The sequence below is a fragment of the Ornithorhynchus anatinus genome, chromosome 3 (assembly GCF_004115215.2).
Source record: "Ornithorhynchus anatinus isolate Pmale09 chromosome 3, mOrnAna1.pri.v4, whole genome shotgun sequence".
In the NCBI taxonomy this organism is placed as follows: Eukaryota; Metazoa; Chordata; class Mammalia; order Monotremata; family Ornithorhynchidae; genus Ornithorhynchus; species Ornithorhynchus anatinus.
In genome coordinates this window covers 81318771-81337786 of record NC_041730.1, presented here as the reverse complement: position 1 = coordinate 81337786, position 19016 = coordinate 81318771, and the positions used below count along the sequence as shown (strand labels likewise).

Here is a 19016-nt window from a genome sequence, read left to right as displayed (position 1 = left end):
CCCAGGTATAGAGGATCTATTGCCCCTAGCCAGGGCAGAAATGCTTAGAAGGCTACCTCCTTCCTGGAATCCCCTAGCTGCCGAGTCCCTCTGAGGACTACCCAGTGCTTGGCACGTAGTGCTTAGCAAATACCATCATTATTATTATTATTGTGTCACTCCCCAGCACTCCACTCATCCCAGCTCTTGGGCCCCAGGGATGGCTGCTAGAAGCCACTAAGGGAAAGAGAAAGAAGCAACATGGTCTAGTGGATAGAGCACAGGTCTGGGAGTCAGAAGGACCTGAGTTCTATTTCTGACTCTGACATTTGTCTGCTGCGTGACCTTGGACAAGTCACTCGACTTCTCTGCACCTCAGTTACCTTATCTGTAAAATGGGGGCTAAGATTGTGAGCCCCGTGTGGGCCAGGGACGGTGTCCAACCTATCTGGAATCTACCCCAGCACGTAGTACAGTGCCCAGCATACAATAAGCACCTAACAAATACCATTTAAAAAAAACAAAGGAGGGGAAAGGTATGCATGGAGGTGAGAGAGAGATTGGAACAGGAGTTGGTCAGAGAGTAGGCCTAAGGGGAAGTGGTGGGGACAAGCAGATGCTGTACATCTTTGCCCTCCCTGGAGGCCAACATATGACTCTCTGCCCCAGAGGTCAACAAAACAAGGTGAGGATCCAGGAGCCTAGCCCTCAGGAGGGCTCTGGACCCTCCACTCTTCCCCCTACCTCGGATTCCAGGACTCTCTTCCCTCTCCCTTTGGGTCCCAGATCTCTTGGTAACAATTTGTCTTCCCACTTCAGATTCTGATTATCGGCGGTGGAGTTGCTGGACTGGCTGCCGCAGGAGCCGCTAAGTCTATGGGGGCCGTCGTACGGGGATTTGACACCAGGTGAGTCCCCCCCATCACGTTGGGTCTCCGAAGCGTTTCCTCTCTTCACCCGTGTAGGATTTTCCCATCTCTGCTCACTGTAGGACAGCTGTTACGGTATCCTCTTGTCACGTCCCACTCAGGACCTCAAATGGCCTCATCTAAGCCGTGCCGAGCAGGAAGGCGGTAGCAGTGTTTAGGTCAGCCACTTGTGCAGCAAGCATAAACGGAGAGGCCGAGGATCTGGGAAAATTGGGACACCAAGAGGGAGGAATGAAAACAGCTTCACGCACTGGCATTAACAAGTACCAAGGGGCTGCAAAGGATATCTTTACACCATGGGGAAGGACTGTCAGTCACACGTGAGCCACATCTGCACACAACTCAGAAAATCTCCTTTTCAGGAGCTCACTCTTTAAACTTCAAGGCCAACTGTATATGTTGTTTCCTGTGTGTGTGTGTTTACAAGTTTAAATCAGGCAAATTCACATGTAAAAATGATGCTGTTCACAGTGAGATTTTACTGTATGTTGGTGTGGATGAAAAGGCTAGTGTGTAATTAATAGGCCCTTCCAAATGTGCACCCCTACCGCTATTTTGGAAGTAGCTGGTCAAGGCAAAGGGAAAATGTTTTTCCCTTGTTCTATGTAATGTTTCTGATTGCCCAGCAGATGGTGGCATTTACTTGGCAGTTTTTGTCAATGGAAACCATTTTTCCCGCAGCTCCTTAGGCTTAAAAGCACTTTAAAGCAGTCAACCAGCTAACCGCATCCTGCCTCACCTCACTTATCTGCTACTGCAGCCCAACCCACACACTCCTTTCCTCTAGCTCCAGGTTACTCACTGTGCCCCGATCTCTCTCTATCTTGCCACTGACCCCTTTCCCGTGTCCTCCCCCTAGCCTGGCACTCCCTCCTGCTCTGTATACATCAGAGCACCTCTCTCTCCACCTTCAAAGCATTATTAAGGTCACATCTCCTCCAAGAGGCCTTTCCCAACTAAGCCCTCTCTTACCCGGCACACTCCCCCTTCTGCGTGTCTATTTGCTAAGGATCTGTGACCCTTGGGCATTTGATAGTCTCCCAGCCCCACAGCACTTATGCAGATCTTTAAATTATATATTATAAACTACTTATTCATATTGATGTGTATCTCCCCATCTAGGCTGTAAGCTTGTTATTGGTAGGGAAAGTTTCTGCTAATTGTATTGAACTCTCCCAAGCACTTAGTATAGTGCTCTGAACATAATAAGTGCTCAATAAATACCACTGACTGCGTGATTAAACATAATTGCCACAGTTTAAAAGCAATGTAAAATAGAAGTTTTTCTCAAAAGAAAAAGGACAGTGCACCAAGAGACACAAATCAAAGAACCAGTAGTTATTAAAACATCCGTTGAGGGATTCTCAACACCAAAAACAGTTTCTTCATGGTCATTGAGACAGACAGGAACACATGTTTCTGGAACAGTTGCGGAAGACAATTGTGTTTCCAAAACACATGTTGCCTTTCCTTCCCTGAGCTGTGTTTGAATTGTTTGCTTTTGAGTCATTCCCCTTTGGTTTGTGCTCTATCTGCTGCCGACCTGGAGTCTGGTCCTGGGCAAGAGCAGTGCTTTTCACAGTGTTGTGAAAGGAGTTTGAGCTTGGCAAGTATTCATCGCAAATTTAATGGGGTATTGTCTGTGCCAGCCACACTCCACAGCCCTGTGAATTTGTTTGTCACCACGGGAGAAGGAGCTGATGGCCGGCCATTGAGGGAACGGACTCTCCAAATAATAATACTGATAATAATAATTGCAGTTGGTAAGCGCTTACTACATGCCAAGCACTGTAGTAAACTCTGGGGTGCTTACAAGCAAATTGAGTTGGATCCAGTTAGTCCCTGTCCCTCATGGGGCTCACAGTCTTAATCTCCATTTTATAGATGAGGGAACTAAGGCACAGAGAAGTGAAGTGACTTACCCGAGGTTACACAGCAGACAAGTGACAGACGAATGCTACTCTCTGGAGAGCATTCAGTTTGAGTGTGGCCCATTTGTAGGAGCCCTGCAGTTGTAACAAACTGTATTGCTGAAACAGGCAATAAAAGCTCTTGGGGAATCAGCAGAACCTTGTGGAAAAGCACGGGCCTGATAGTCAGAGGACCTGGGTTCTAATCCCGTCTCTACACCTTGCCTGCTGTGGCTAGGACAAGTCACTCAACTTCTTACTGCCTCATATGTCTCATCTGGATAATGGGGATTCAGTGCCTGTTCTCCCTCTCATTTAGATTGGGACAGGGATTGTGTCGACTTGAGAAGCAGCTTGGCTTAGTGGAAAGAGCACGGGCTTGGGAGTCAGAGGTTGTGGGTTCTAATCTCAGCTCTGCCACTTGTCAGCTGTGGGCAAATACTTAACTTCTCTGTGCCTCAGTTCCCTCATCTGCAAAATGGGGATTAAGACTGTGAGCCGCACGTGGGGACAACCTGATTACCTTGTATCTCCCCCCCAGCACTTAGAACAGCGCTTGGCACATAGTAAGTGCTTAACAAATGCCATCATCATCATAATCTCACATCTATCCCAGTGCATTTTACAGTGCTTGGCACATAGCAAGCACTTAACAAATACAGCTATTGTAATTATGGGTAACTGGTGTGGATCCAGCATCCCCAGTTATACACCCTTCTCTTGGTGGATGGGTTATTTGGGCTTTGCAGATAAGGAGACAAAGCTTACCCCCACGTATAACCCAAATCAGTTAATCTGGCAAATCATAGTGTTTAAAAATGATCTAGATTGGCCAAGGCGTTGTAAAAGTATCTATAGTTGTCCTTTGTGTTCAAAAATGCTACTCAATGTGATGGTCACCTGTGGGTATGTGTCCGTTGTCCCTGCCACAGCATCCACCAACACATAGGCCATTCTTTGCTGTATTGTCATGTTTATTGTGTGAATTGGCTAGCTGTTGCTTTTACCCTCTTGTCTCAGGAGTTGCTTGCTCCCTGTGGGCAGGGAACCTGTCTATCAATTCTGTTGTATTGTACTCTCCCATTCGCTCAGAACAGTGCTCTTGCACATAATAAGTGCTCAAGAAATACCATGGTTTATAATGGAACTGCTGTTCAAAAATAGCTGCACTTTGCTGGATCACAGGGTTTCAGGGTAGTCTGAGTCAGATGACACCTTGTTTTCAGCTGAGATGCCATATCTGAGGCTTTGTTATATTGCCATTCATTCAGTCATACTTATTGAGTGCTTTCTGTGTGCAGAGTACTGTACTAAGTGCTTGGAAAGTACAATTTGGCAACAGATAGAGACAATCCCTACCAACAACGGGCTCACAGTCTAGAAAGGGGAGACGGACAACAAAACAAAACAAATGGACAGGCATCAATAGCATCAATATAAATAAATAGAATTACAGATATGTACACATCATTAATAAAATAGAATAATAAATATGTGCATATATACCCAAGTGCTGTGGGACACGGAAGGGGGTAGGTCAAGGGGAGAGAGTCAGAGCTATAGAAGGTAAGGAGGAGCAGAGGAAAAGGGGGGCTCAGTCTGGGAAGGTCTCCTGGAGGAGGTGAGCTTTCAGTAGGGCTATGTAGGGGAGAAGTGTACCAGTTTGGCGGATGTGAGGAAGGAGGACATTCTAAACCAGAGGCAGGACGTTGGCCAGGGGTCAACGGCAGGACAGGCGAGAGCAAGGCACAGTAAGGAGGTTAACTGTGTAGGCTGGGCTGGAGAAGGAGGCAAGGAAGGTGGGGTAAGAGGAAGCAAGGTAATGGAGAGCTTTGAAGCCAATAGTGAGGAGTTTTTGCTTGATAACGACACCCTTTGCATTATGATGGGCCTTCTTTAACTATGAAAAGCAACACTGTAGCCGAAGTGTGTGTGTGTGAGTGTGTATTGTTGTCCTGAGGGTAGGATTTGGTACTGACAATCCTCCCCCCCAAATACATACACCCATACACACCTTCTAATAAGTGCCCTGTGCTTGGCAGAGAGTTTGGAGACTATCCCTGGCAGGTTTGAAAATGACTGTTGTTGTTTAAACCTGTGCAGGTGTGTTTTTAAGCTGCCGGCCCACCACCTGGCTGCAGAGGAGAGTCAGTCAGTCAGTCTGTTGAGCGCTTACTGTGTGCAGAGCACTGTACTTAGCACTTGGGAGATAACAGGATAACAATGTAACAGATACATTCCCTGCCCACACCAAGCTTACAGTCTAGAAGGCCTCCAGAGCTTTATTTACCCTAGACGGGTCTCAAGGAGGTGGCTGCCGTAGGTGCCTGACCCCTGGCTCTCCAACCTCTCAGCTCCAGGGTCCGCTGTGAGCCAGCTGGGGAGCTCCATGCACCTCTTGAGCCATTGCTCAAAAATGTCCTCGTACTCAAAAAGTCCTCCTCGTCACCCCCACCATCAGGGGAAAGAGGGGAACTGACGAAATGTCACTTTTCAGTGCTAAGTTTGGATTTGCACCCTTTATTCCCTCCTCCATGGCACTTATGTACAAATCCATAATTTATCTATTATATTAATATAATAATAATGTTGGTATTTGTTAAGTGCTTACTATGTGCAGAGCACTATTCTAAGCGCTGGGGTAGATACAGGGTAATCAGGTTGTCCCATGTAAGGCTTACAGTCTTAATCCCCATTTTACAGATGAGGTAACTGAGGCACAGAGAAGTGAAGTGACTTACCCACAGTCACACAACTGACAAGTGGCAGAGCCGGGATTCGAAACATGATCTCTGACTCCCAAGCCTGTGCTCTTTCCACTGAGCCACGCTGATCTGTCTCCCCCTCTAGACTGTAACTTCCTTGTGGGCAGGGAATGTGTCTGTTTGTCTATTGACGTGTCTACCAATGTGTCTAGAATGTGTCTACCAACTCTGTTATATTGTAATTAATTAATGATATTCGTTAAGCACTTGCTATGTGCCAAGCACTGTTCTAAATGTCGATTGGGGGGGGGGGGCGATAAAAGGTCAACAGGTTGTCCCACGGGGGGGCACACAGTCTTCATCCCCATTTTAGAGATGAGGTCACTGAGGCTTAGAGAATGAAGTAACTTGCCCAAAATCACACAGCTGACAAATGGCAGAGCTGGGATTAGAACCCACGACTTCTGACTCCCCAGCCCAGGCTCTTTCCACTGAGCTACACTGCTTCTCTATGTGTACTATACACACAGTAAGTGTCAGTAAATATGATTGATTTACTGACACGTAGTAAGCACAGAACAAGTACCAGAAAAATAAGCTCTATTATATTCTTCCAAGTGTTTAGTTAAGTGCTCTATACACAGCTTGTGCTCAACAAATACCATTGATTGAATACTTGGGGAACGCAGACAGATGATGGAAAAATCAGGTCCTGGGTCCCACAGTGCCTCCAAGCAAATTTGGGTGGGGACCACATCCAAAAGTCAGTCAATCGTATTTACTGAGCTCTTACCATATACAGAGCCCTGTACTAAGCGCTTGGGAGAGTACAGTATAACAGACACATTCCGTTCCCACAGTGAAAGTGGTCTTGCATTTTCCCCAATCTCCTTGGAACTTCCTGTGGTGACCTTCAACCTCTAACCCAAGCATGCCTGGGCCCTACTGACCCTGACAACTGATCTTCTAGATTCCATGTATTTAGTTGACATTGGCTTTGGTTATTTGCCGCTTCATCTCTTTCAAAACCTCAGGGCTGCTGCCTTGGAACAGTTCAAGAGTCTTGGTGCTGAACCTTTGGAGGTGGATTTGAAGGAATCTGGAGAAGGACAAGGAGGATATGCCAAAGAAATGTCCAAAGAATTCATTGAGGCTGAGATGCAGCTCTTTGCCAAGCAATGCAAAGAGGTTGACATCCTGATCAGCACTGCTCTCATTCCAGGTGGGCCCGGAAAGGTTTCCCTCCACTCCCTTTGCGCCTCAACCCCTTTCCAGCCTCTGTGAGATTTCTACCTCTTTGAAGATGTTTGGCTCCCAATCAGGAAGTAAATTGCAGACTCTGATGTCCTGCTTCACCTCATCATTCATGCCCAGTGTAGTTCTCAATACAGAATGCAGCCAGGTTCTAATTTCAGCTCTGCTACTTGTCTGCTTTGTGACCTTGGACAAGTCACTTCACTTCCTCTGTGCCTCAGTTACCTCATCTGTAAATTGAGGATTTTGAGACTGTGAGCCCCAAGTGGGACCGGGTTTGTGTCCAACCTGATTTGCTTGTATACATCTCAGTGCTCAGTACAGTGCCTGGCACGTGGCACTTAACAAATACCACAATTATTATTATTACAATGTCAGCATATAATAATTGCCCTTGCTGATTGATTCATTCAACTGTACTGAGCACCTGCCTGTGCAGAGCGGAAGTACTGTGCGCTTACTGAGTTGTACTCTCCCTAGTGCTTTGTACATAAATACTCAGCGAATAGTACTGTTTGATTTGCAAAGCACTGTAGAGGGTACCTAATGGATGCATGGTCTTGCACTAGCCACTTGGAAGAGGACAATAAAAGCAAGAAAAACATAGTCTTCTGCCCTTGAGGAGTTCACAGTGTGATGGGGGAGATGGACATACATTCATGTGGATATGACTGCTAAGAACAAGAGTGTGGAAAAATGAATAAATGAAGTTCATAAATCAATAAAGCGGGTACAAGAGGTGGCTGTTGGAGATACTTTCAGGATGGTAGGGTGGCCGGCAGTGTTGCTGTGAAGTAGGAAAGGAACAGATATGTTGAAATACTTATTTTGTGAGTTTAGGAGAACTGGCACGATTTGTTCTGTTTCAAAGTGATAGAGTTTGGTAGAGACTCACTTCTCTTCTGATTTCTAGTCTTGTGATCTTTCCCGGGCTCACTTACCCTTCCCATAGACGGCATCCCTACCGAAGGATGTTTTGGTTTGGAAAAGATATCTAGGTGTTCCACTATCTCCCCATTTTCTTATTAGCTTGCCATCTTCCTTGTTCTCTGGAGCGCTCGTCCCAGAGGTCTGGAGGATGTGACACTCTAAGATTTAGGGTTCCTCACAGTGGAGAGAGCCTCTCGACACAATCTCAGGAGAGCGTTTCGCTCTGTCCCTAGTAGGAACTCCAGGTGGCTGTTACTCTCACGTAGCTCAGCTTCTTTCTTCACCTGGAGGGGAAGGAGATTGGCATTGCCTGAGAAATGGCATTAAAACTTTGCCCTAAGCCTGACTCCCAGACCAACTTCACTTACAAAACTTACAAAAACTTACAAAACTCTCATGAGAAGCAGCGTGGCTCAGTGAAAATAGCACGGGCTTGGAAGTCAGAGGTCATGGGTTCATATCCCAGCTCTGCCACTTTTCAGCTGTGTGACTGTGGGCAAGTCACTTAACTTGTCTGTGCCTCAGTTACCTCATCTGTAAAATGGGGATTAACTGTGAGCCTCACATGGGACAACGTGATTACCCTGTATCTACCCCAGCGCTTAGAACAGTGCTCTGCACATAGTAAGCACTTAACAAATACCAACATCATCATCATCATCAGAGGAACTTCTTGCTAATTTTCAAATGAGGCTTACTCCCGTCTCCTCCCTGCCACCTCCCCTACTTCCCAGGTTTGCAGTGGGAGGGTCGTCCTTTAATTCTGGTTCTGGCGCTTGTCTGCTGGGTGACCTTGGGCAAGTCACTTCATTTCTCTGTCTCAGGAACGTCATCTGTCAAATGGGGTTTAAGCCTCTGAGCCCCATGTGGGACACGGATTATGTCCAACTTGATTAGCTTGTATCTGCACCAGCATTTAGTACAGTGCCTGACAAATAGTATAAATGTTTAGTAAATGCCCCTGAAAAAAATAAAACCAAAACAAAACAAAAAGACAACCTAAACCAGTCATTACACTGGGGGCATTTAAAGTGCCCCAAGAAGGAAAGCTGTGGATCTTATTCCCACCTTGTTTCTCTAGTTCTCTGAACACTGAGGAGAGAGGACAGAGAAGCAGCATTGCCTAGTGGATAGAACACAGACCTGGGAATCAGAGGACCTGGGTACTAGTCTCAGTTCTGCCACTTTCCTGCTGTGTGAGCTTGGGCAAATCTCTCGATTTCTCTGTCCTTCAATGTCCTCATCTGTAAAATGGGGATTTAATACCTTTTCTCCCTCCCACTTGGACCGTGAGCCCCAGGGGAGAAAGGAATCATTTCTGATCTGATTGACATGTATCTACCCTCAGTGCCTAGTACAGTGCTTGGGACATGGTAAGCGCTTAACAAATACCATAATCATCCTTTCATACCCCCAGAACCTGGACCCATTCACCCCTCAGCCTGAGGCCCTTAATTCGTCCTCCTAATTCCTAGCCTGCTCACCATCAAAGCCTCCAGAAAACTATCCTCCTCCAGAGGGATTTCCTGTCTAATTTCCACCTCCTCTGGTTGCATCAACACAACAGCCACCCTTAGCTTTTATGTGATTATCACTTAATGTACTTCATGTATTTTTTTTTATACTTGTGCCATTGCCAGTTGGAATCCATATTTTTCCTCTTTCTCTCACTGTGGTCATGTACTCACCCACTGGGAACAATGGATGAGCTTCAAACCTGAGGCTTCAGGACCGAGCATCTATGCGGAGGGAATTGATTATAATAATCATACTGATTGTAGCTTTTGTTAAGCACATACTAAGTGCCAGGTCCTGTACTAAGCACTGGAGTAGATACAAGGTAATAGGTTGGATACAGTCCCTGTCCCACCACAGGGCTCACAGTCTAAACCCCCATTTTACAGATGAGGGAACTGAGGGACAGAGAAGTGAAGTGACTTGTCCAAGGTCACACAGGAGACGAGTGGCGGAGCTGGGATTGAAACCAGGTCCTTCTGACTCCCACGCCCTTGCTGTATCCACTAGATCATGCTGATAATTATAAGGTTGGCACAGTGCCACTCTCTTGACACTGCTGGTTGTAGTTGCCCTGGAGTGGAGAGTGTAGTGAGTTGTAGGTGGGCGGGGTTGCAGCACCTTGTGAAGGCACCTGGGAGGACTTTTGACATTTTCAGCCAAGGTTCCCCTCACCCAGTGCCAGTGCTGAGCCAGGACTCCCTAATCCAGCGGGTGGTTGCTGTACGACCTGCTGTGTTCTTTACCCGTAGTGGGCCAGGGAGTCCTCTAGACTGTAAATTTGTTGTGGGCAGGAAATATGTCTGTTCATTGTTGTATTTTACTTGCCCAAACGCTTAGAACAGTGGTGTGTGCACAATAAGTGCTCAATAAATATGATCGAATGAATGAAAGAAGGACCTGGGTCCTAATCCCGGCTCCACCACTTGTCTCCTATGGGACCTCTGGCAAGTCACTTCACTTCTCTGTTACTTCGTCTGTAAAGTGGGGATTAAGACTATGAGCCCAATGTGGGATGTGGATTGTGTCCAACCTGAATATCTTATTTCTACACCAGAGCTTAGAACAGTATTTGACACATAGTAAGCACTTAGCAAGTACCATCATTATTTACCCACCACATTTATTGTTGTCTTTATGTGGTCGAGTCGTGTCTGACCCAAAGCGACGCCATAGATACATCTCTTCCGGAATGCCCCACCTCCATCTGCAGTCACTCTGGTAGCATATCCATAGAGTTTTCTTGGTAAAAATATAGAAGTGGTTTACCATTGCCTCCTTCCGCACAATAAACGAGTCTCTGCCCTCAACTCTCTCCCATGTGGCTGCTGCCCAGCACGGGTGAGTTTTGACAGGTACCAGATTGCCTTCCACTCACTAGCCATTGACCAAGCTAGTAATGGAATGCATATGCCTCTGAGGGAATCTCCCTCTCGTAGTCGTGACTAATTGAGTACTGGAAACTCCAGGTGCGACCATGAGAGGAGACCCACCAGATTAGCCCGCTATTTTTCAGGCTATCTGCTGAGTTTCTTCATGTCGCAAAATGTCGTCTGGCAGAAGCTTTCACCACTGATGGCATGGTGGGGCCATCCGGGCACAGGAACCACTGAATGTCTACTCTCTGTCTCCCTCATTTGATTGTATCCACCTGAGGGCAGAGGTTTAGATTATTTTTAGATTTTATTTTACTCTCAGGGTCCTAGTACAATGCTCTGTACCCAGCACATTATATATAATTATTTTGTTGTTATGACATTTATTAAGTGCTTACGTTATGTCAAGCTCTGTTTTAAACGCTGGGGTAGATACAGTTAAATCAGATTGGACATAGTCCCTATCCCACATGGGCTCACAGTCTAAGTAGGAGGGAGAGCAGGTATTGAATCCCAATCATACAATTGCAAAAACAGTCACAGAGAAGTTTGGTGATTTGCCCAAGGTCACACAGCAGAAACCTGGCAGAGCTGGGAATAGAATCCAGGTCCTCTGACTGCCAGGCCTCTGCTCTTTTCCACTAGTGCTCTGCACACCCTAAATAAGTGCCTTTTAAATACTTATTGTTGAGAGCACCTTGATTCTGCTAGATGAAACTATACTCAGTAGATGGAAATTCACCTTGACCCCTTGGGGGTGCTAATATATTGGTGGACATTCTCCACTTATCCCCATGGATCTACAGACCAGTTCCATCCATGTGTGGTGGAGCAGCTGTTTCTTCAGCCCCTAGAGAATGGTGATGTTGAGGCTTGCATTTCTAGCTTTTTGCTGTAAAAAATGATTTTCAGATATTTCAATTGTAAACATGACTTAGTAAGGATTATTTATTGAGGGTAGGTGTATAAGAGAAATAGTTGAACCTGGAGTTTCACCACTTGGTTAAAAATGCCCCATGGTAATCCCCTTAAATTGCACCTTTAGAAACTGGAGGTGTGTTGGGGGTTGCCTTTTGCCTTTGCAACTTGACTAAATTTTCCACCTTTGCTTTCTTCTCTGTATCTAGCATCATTTTTTGTTTAATTTTGGGGGGTTGTCATTCATATTTGCAGGTGTGGTTTAACTCTGTTATAACCGGCATCCTCGTGATTTTACCAGGTAAAAAAGCCCCTGTCTTATTCCGTAAAGACATGATTGAGTCGATGAAAGAAGGTTCCGTCGTTGTGGATTTGGCTGCTGAAGCTGGAGGAAACTTTGAAACCACTAAGCCAGGAGAACTTTATGTTCATAAGGTATCGGCATAACGATGTCATTATGGAAGCAGTTCCTTGGTTTATAGTGAAAAGCAAATAGCCTATTCAAAAAACAAAGCAAGTCTTTCCATACTTCTCAAATATTGCTGATTTTTATTAAACCGATTTTACTGTTCATTGAAACAAAGGCCCTGAAAAATGAATTGTTACAACTAGGGAAATTTTTTAACAAGCAGCATGGTCTAGTGGAAAGAGCACAGGCCTGGGATTCAGTAGAACTGAGTTCTAATCCTGGCTCCTCCAGTTGCCTCTACTATGTGACCTTGGACAAGTCACAAAACTCTGTAGCTCAATCTCCTCATCTATAAATGGAGATTAAATACCTATTCTCCCTCCTAAAAAGAATGTAAGCCCCATGTGGGACAGGGACTATGTTTAACCTGTTTACTTCTAACCCAGTGCTTAGAACAGTGCCTGATACACAGTAAGCCCTTAGCAAATACTGTCATTATTATTAGTAGTAGTAACCTGTACATTCGCTCCTCTAATGCTAACCTTCTCACTGTACCTTAGTCTCATCTCTCTCACTGCTGACCCCTCACCCATATCATGCCTCTGGCATATCTGACAAACAGTTACTCCCTGCCCCTCCACGCCCTCTCCCCCTTCGAAGCCTTATTGAAAGCACATCTCCTCCAAGAGGCCTTCCTTGACTGAGCCCTCATTTTCTCTTCTCCCACTCCCTTCTGCGTCGCCCTAACCTGCTCCCTTTATTCACCACCCCCACCAACCCCAAAGCACTTATGTACATATCTGTAATTTATTTATTTATATTCCTGTCTGTCTCCCTCTCTAGAATGTAAGCTCGTTTGGGGCAGGGAATGTGTCTTGTTTATTGTTCTATTGTACTCTCCCAGTGCTTAGTTCAGTGCTCAGCACACAGTAAAGGCTCATAAGTATTAATGAATGAATAGTGAAAGTAGTATTAGTGTCTCCAGGAGGAAAGCTTTTGGTTTTTACTCTTTATGTCAATGTTCCCACTCTTAGGGTGTAACTCATATCGGCTACACAGACCTGCCAAGCCGCATGGCGACCCAAGCCAGCACTCTGTACTCCAACAACATCACCAAGCTTCTGAAGGCCATCAGCCCCGACAAAGACAACTTCTACTTAGATGTGAAGGATGAATTTGACTTTGGAACGATGGGTCATGTAGTTAGGGGGACAGTAGTAATGAAGGTAAGGATTCAGATTCCCCTGCTCATGGTAGGATGGTAAAGATTTTTGAACAGAGTGCGGATGCTGTATGACCTTGGGCACATCTCTTAGCTTCTCTGTGCTTCAGAGTCCTCCTCTGTAAAAAGGGGATCAAATATCTGTTCTCTCTCCCCCTTGGTCTTTGAGCCCAATGAAGGTCAGGAACGGGATCCTACCTGATTAACTTGTTTCTACCCTCAGTGCCTTCATTCAGTGCTTTTGCCTGGCCAGTGAAATCCATATGTTATGTTCTCAAGGCACTGGTTCTCTTTCAGAGGCTTCTTCCTCCCCACCATTCTGCCCAGGTTTTGCTACTGTCTGTCCCCCGATGGACAGGTGGTATTTTAGCTTTTTAAATCCTCTTCTCCTCCCACTACTCTGTCCTCCCATGTCAATTTCACACTGGTAGATTCAGAAGTCAGTATCCGGAGTTCAAGGTGTTGAGGCACTGGGCAGCAGCAGCTGATGAATGGAAACAGGCTCCCCTGACCCCCCACCAAGTTGGAAACGGCGACCAAAAATGCAATCCCTAACTAATATTTTTCCACCATGTATGGCTTAATTGCATCCCAAGGTCTGATGGCCAACCCCCCTAACGCTTGCTGGCTCACAAGGCAACAACCTTGAATGCCGTTTCTCGACACCAGCAGAGCATTTGAAATCTTTTCCATTTGCTGCTGGCTTGCTCCAGGCAGAGCCAGTCATTGTCTGCTCCTTTATCTAGTTATTCCTAATCTTTGGTTCAGAGAAGAATCCTATTTTGGGTTTGCGTGTGTTACGAGAAACTTTGGTGTGCTGGAGTTTATCATGTGTGAGTTGTCTTTTTAAGTGGAAACATCTTTTTTATGTGAAGAAAGTCGGTCCATGCTTGTCCTCCATAAACATTTTTATGCTGCCGTAGTGAGTCTTTTAACCTTATTTCTTCATCTCTGCTAGGATGGCAAGGTGATTTTCCCAGCTCCAGTACCAAAAAATATTCCTCAGGGAGCCCCTGTGAAACAGAAGTCAGTAGCTGAGCTGGAAGCTGAGAAAGCAGCTACTATTACACCATTTCAGAAGACCATGACTACAGCATCTGTATACACCACAGGTGTGAAAACAGTCCAGCTTTACACCTTGTGGGGATGGAGTGCAATTACTTGTGCCTTGTGTTTTGTAAATGATCCAGGAGCACGGCGAACCAAAATTAGCTTAAAAGAAATCCAGTGAACATTTATATTTTCCCTAGATTTCATTAACTACCAGACCTGATAAAATTTGGGGTATATATACCTGTTCTTGAAGACTTCTTCTCAGTTGAGAATAGTAGTCTTCTCAGTGGAAATATTAGGAGTGGCATTGATAATCCAGGAGAAGCAGTGTGGCCTAATGGCTAGAGCTTGGGCCTTTTGTATCAAAAGGACCTGGGTTCTAACCCCTGCTCCATCACTTGTCTGCTTTGTGACCTTGGACAAGTCACTTCACTGGGCCTCAGTTACCTCATCTGTAAAATGGGGATTAAGACTGTGAGCCCCATGTGGGACTTGGACTGTGTCCAACCTGAATTTCTTATATATCCACCTCAGCACTTACTATAGTGCCTGGCACATAATAAGTGCTTAACAAAGTCCATAAAAAACAACAAAAAAAGTATATTTGTATTTCTGTCTCTTCTCAGGGCGGTGGTACTCTCTAAGAGAAAATATTTGAAAATTCTTCACCACTATGTTAGCTTCCTTTAAGGTGCTACAATGATTCTTTTGTACATACGTATGTATGTTTTTATTTGATTATACTTTTTTTGTGAGGCAGCCATTTCCCATAAGCCGGTCTTTACTGCATGTAAGAAAAGAATTATAAAAGAGATGTGCTATAAAGAGAAGAATCAAGCATGTTATTCCTAACTATGGAAATAACTAGTGGGTATTTAATAACCTTCTTTATGATGGTTAACTGAAAAACAAAACAAAACCCTTAGCCTTTTAACATTTTTCTCTTTTCATTTTTAGCCAGAGGGACTTGATTTGCTTTTAATTGCTGTGTTGGAACAGTACAGTATAAGTGTGATTGTAGATTGGTGATGTGTGGTAATGCTTCATATGATTTGCAGGGTAGACAAGGGGCAGTTAGGCTTCCAAATCACAGAGTGGAAAACTCTGTTAGTTTAGTTTCATTTGAACCACCAACAATACGGATCTGTAGATAAACATGAGACCTGAGTTCTTTATCCACCAGTGGTATTTATTGAGCGTTTACTGTGTGCAGAGTGCTGTACCACGCTCTTGGGAGAGCACAATGCAATAGGGTTGTTAAACACGTTCCCTGCTCACAAGCTTAGGAGATATTTTGGCTAAATATACCCTTTTTCCTAGTGAAAGATAATGATAATAATAATTATGAGATTTGTTAAATGCTAACGATGTGCCAAGCACTACACTAAACACAGGATAGATGCAAGATAAGCAGGTCGGAGGCAGTCTTTGCCCTGCATGAGGGCTCACAGTCTAAGTGAGAGGGAGAACAGATATTGAATCTCCATTTTAGAGATGAGGAGACTGAGGCACAGAGAAGGTAAGGGGATTAAATCATCCCTGGTCACACAGCAGACAAGTGGCAGAGTTGGGATTAGAACCCAGGTCCTCTGACTCTCAGGCCCATGTTCTTTCCACTAGGTCGCACTGATTTCAATGCTGCTATTACAACTGTAGAAAGACAGCTTGCTTCAGGGAGGTCATTGCATTGGAAAAGTTGTACTCCAGCTTTGGGTCCCCTTGCTATCATTTATATTTCCACTGACCACTTAGTAACCCCATTTTTTTTCTCCTGCAGAAGACCAGCATGGCACATGTTTGCCATTAAATAAGGTGATAATTAAAAATGTATGTTCAGAACTGACTGTTTATATTCTACACAGCCTTAATTCAATTTGTGCTTTTCCTTTTCTAAGTCACATTTGCTGACGGTGCTGAAGCTGGTGTTCTCCAAGTTGGCCGGAGCACTTGATTCAGGAGCAGTTGCAAAACCCTACTTCTTGGGCTGGCAGGGACCGTATGCTTTGGGAAGGTGCTGAAGAGAGGGAAACTCTTCTGGCTTTTTAAAATCCTCTTTGAGCCAGCCATATCTGAGTGTGGTACAAGACTGGACCGGAAAAGTAGTCCTGCACTTCTGCCCTTTGAGAGAGTCCTGGTAGAGTGGAAGTGTTTGCAGCCTTAACAAGTATAATGATTTATGTAATAGTTGGACTGCAGGAGCCTGGTCAGAGCGGGAGAGGAAGAGATCTTTGTTGAGAGGAAGGAGTGCAAACTGTTATTAAACTGGCTCTTCAATCTACCATACCAGGCCTTCAAAATGTGCATCTTTTGGGGGTTGAGAAAGGGAGACAGCATTGACGAGGATGCCGTGGGGGCCCCCACACAAATATGTCTCCTCATTACCATCTGTATTTTCTGTCTCAGTTGCTGCCACTGAGTATTGCAATTATTTTCTTCATCGTGTGCCTTAAACTCTTTAAAGGAGTGGGCTGCCTGGACACGCGCGCTCTCTCTGATTTTCTTCTCTAGGGGTAGCTGGTTTGCTCGGTCTGGGAATCGTGGCACCCACTTCTGCCTTCTCTCAGATGGTGACGACTTTCGGCTTAGCCGGCATCGTGGGCTACCACACTGTCTGGGGCGTGACACCTGCTCTGCACTCGCCACTGATGTCTGTGACCAATGCCATCTCAGGTAACTGATCCACTTAGGATTCCTTTGGGATTTCAGAGGCTGCCTCTCTCTGGTGGTGGGATTCTCGCAAGCTGTAGGCAGAGCCAGCTTTGTTGTCTATCATCTCTCTCTGCTCTTGAAGTCAGGGCTGAGGGAAATCTGTGCGGTCTAGTGTGAGGGGTGAGATGCTCGGGGGACTTAAGGGATGGCAGATATTCGTATCATCCATTTGGTATTGAAGGGCTTCCTTGAGAAGTGCCCTTAAGAGTTCTTAAACAGTGTAAGGAAAACTCCTTTCTGGAAAATAAAAGGACCTCTACCACATTTGCATGTTTTGTATGTGGGCATTTTAAGGTCTACGTATTTGTGTATTTGCTCATCAAGTCCAATTTCTACATTCGGAAACAAACAAGTCACTGCTTTATGCTTTAAAAATGTACTGCTTTAAAGGCTCTGTGCAGAGCTAGTTTTTGGCATTCCTGGGCCAATCGTATCGTAGCCCACAGGGAAGTTCCCTAAGACTAGCATTGGTTCCGTGGTGTAGCCATGGGAACTCCCAGATCAGGGGCCTCTCCCACAAAGCAGAGTCTCTATAAGCTCCCTGCTTTTCTAACAAAGAAAACCCCCTAGAATGAACACCCTCCATCTACCCAGTGACTTTGCGGGCATTGGTTTACCTTTTGACTTTCATGAAACTTCAAATTCCAAGTGACAGGTCGGTTTCTTATTCCCAGTAAGACGCCAGACACCGAGGAGTGACCACCAGAGCATCCAAAACAAAGCCTTTTTGTGTGCTTGGCTGTGTTCCTGCAAGTTTTAATAACAGGCTTTTTTTTTTTTTAACTCAGCTGTAAACTCGGTTCAGACACCTTTAAATTAGTCTTAAACACAAAAGACACAAACACGTGTAACTTTTGCAGGCTGGTCCATTCCTCAAGGGGTCTGCTGGCAGTAACATAAAGTGGTCTGTATTCTTAACTACACACAGTCTTTGTACCCATTTTCTCCCAGACAGGTGGAGTGACTCTTTTCCAGGTTGCCTCAAATTGGTCTTTCAGGGTCTTTATGAAGCTTGTTCTCCAGAGGTAATTCATGTGTCAAAGAACTTGCAGCTTCTAATGTACATTGGTCCAGCGATTGATATAGATATTATCCTTGGCTCAGAAGGTTCAGTATCTCACGTTCTGCCCGTTTGTTTGTTCTTGGTCATAGGCTTGACTGCAGTTGGTGGATTGGCGCTAATGGGGGGAAATTACTTTCCCTCCTCCACACCTCAGGGTCTTGCAACACTTGCTGCCTTCATATCTTCCATCAACATTGCAGGTACTAGGATCCCTCTGTCTGGGTCTTTGTAAAAATGCCCTGTAGACAGCGTGCATCATAAATACTTTCATTGCCCTCCTAGTGCAGAATTAACACCATGAAATACTTAGGTTCCAATTCCCTAATGAAGAGCGAGGAAAGCCAGAACAAAATTCACTCCAACACAAATCTGTCCCATGAAAGGTTGGACTTCAGCTCCTCTGTATTCAAAACCACTTGTAGCAATAGAGCGTAAGCTTCTTGTCGGCAAGGGTCACTTGCTTGTTTTGTACTTCCCAAGTGCCAAGTACCCTGCATTACAGCTAGTGAAATTATACAGGGCACTCAGTAAATAATAATAATTATAGTAATAATGATGGCATTTGTTAAACGCTTACTCTGTGCAAAGCACTGTTCTGAGCGCTGGGTTAGACACAAGGTATTGCTACTACTACTTATGTACGTATCAATTCACAGCCTCTATCAATCAATAATAGTATTTATTGAGTGCTTACTATGTACAAAGTACTGTACTAAATGCTTGGGAAAGTATTTAAACACTTATTCATTTATTTAGCTAACTTCAACTTTCCTTTTCCTCCAACCCAAACATTAATTTGTTTGCCTCCCTCCTTAGATCGTAAGTAGGGATGGCATCTTTTACCTCTGTTGACCTCTCCCAAGTGCTTAGTATAGCGCTCTGCACACAGTAGGAACTTAGTAACTTCTCTTGATTAAGTGGGGAAGGGTAGGTAGACACATAGAACAATAAGAATTACAAATAACAGCACGAGCCAATTAAAGATTAAACAACTCAAATTAAGATCATGAAAATAAGCAGTGAAAACAGTTCTGAAAGGGGGCT

The 19016-nt window shown here is 44.9% G+C and overlaps 1 protein-coding gene across 3 annotated transcripts in view; it reads left to right on the top strand.

Annotated features, from left to right (window-relative positions):
- Positions 1–19016, top strand: part of NNT (nicotinamide nucleotide transhydrogenase) — a 96694-nt gene that overhangs the window by 37348 nt on the left and 40330 nt on the right. For all 3 annotated transcript variants that reach the window (XM_039911501.1, XM_029060077.2, XM_029060076.2), the window contains 7 exons: positions 799–887; positions 6558–6745; positions 11818–11951; positions 12960–13151; positions 14106–14259; positions 16709–16870; positions 18062–18172. In XM_039911501.1, the coding sequence (XP_039767435.1) occupies positions 799–887; positions 6558–6745; positions 11818–11951; positions 12960–13151; positions 14106–14259; positions 16709–16870; positions 18062–18172 (1030 nt within the window). The remainder of the gene's footprint in view (positions 1–798; positions 888–6557; positions 6746–11817; positions 11952–12959; positions 13152–14105; positions 14260–16708; positions 16871–18061; positions 18173–19016) is intronic.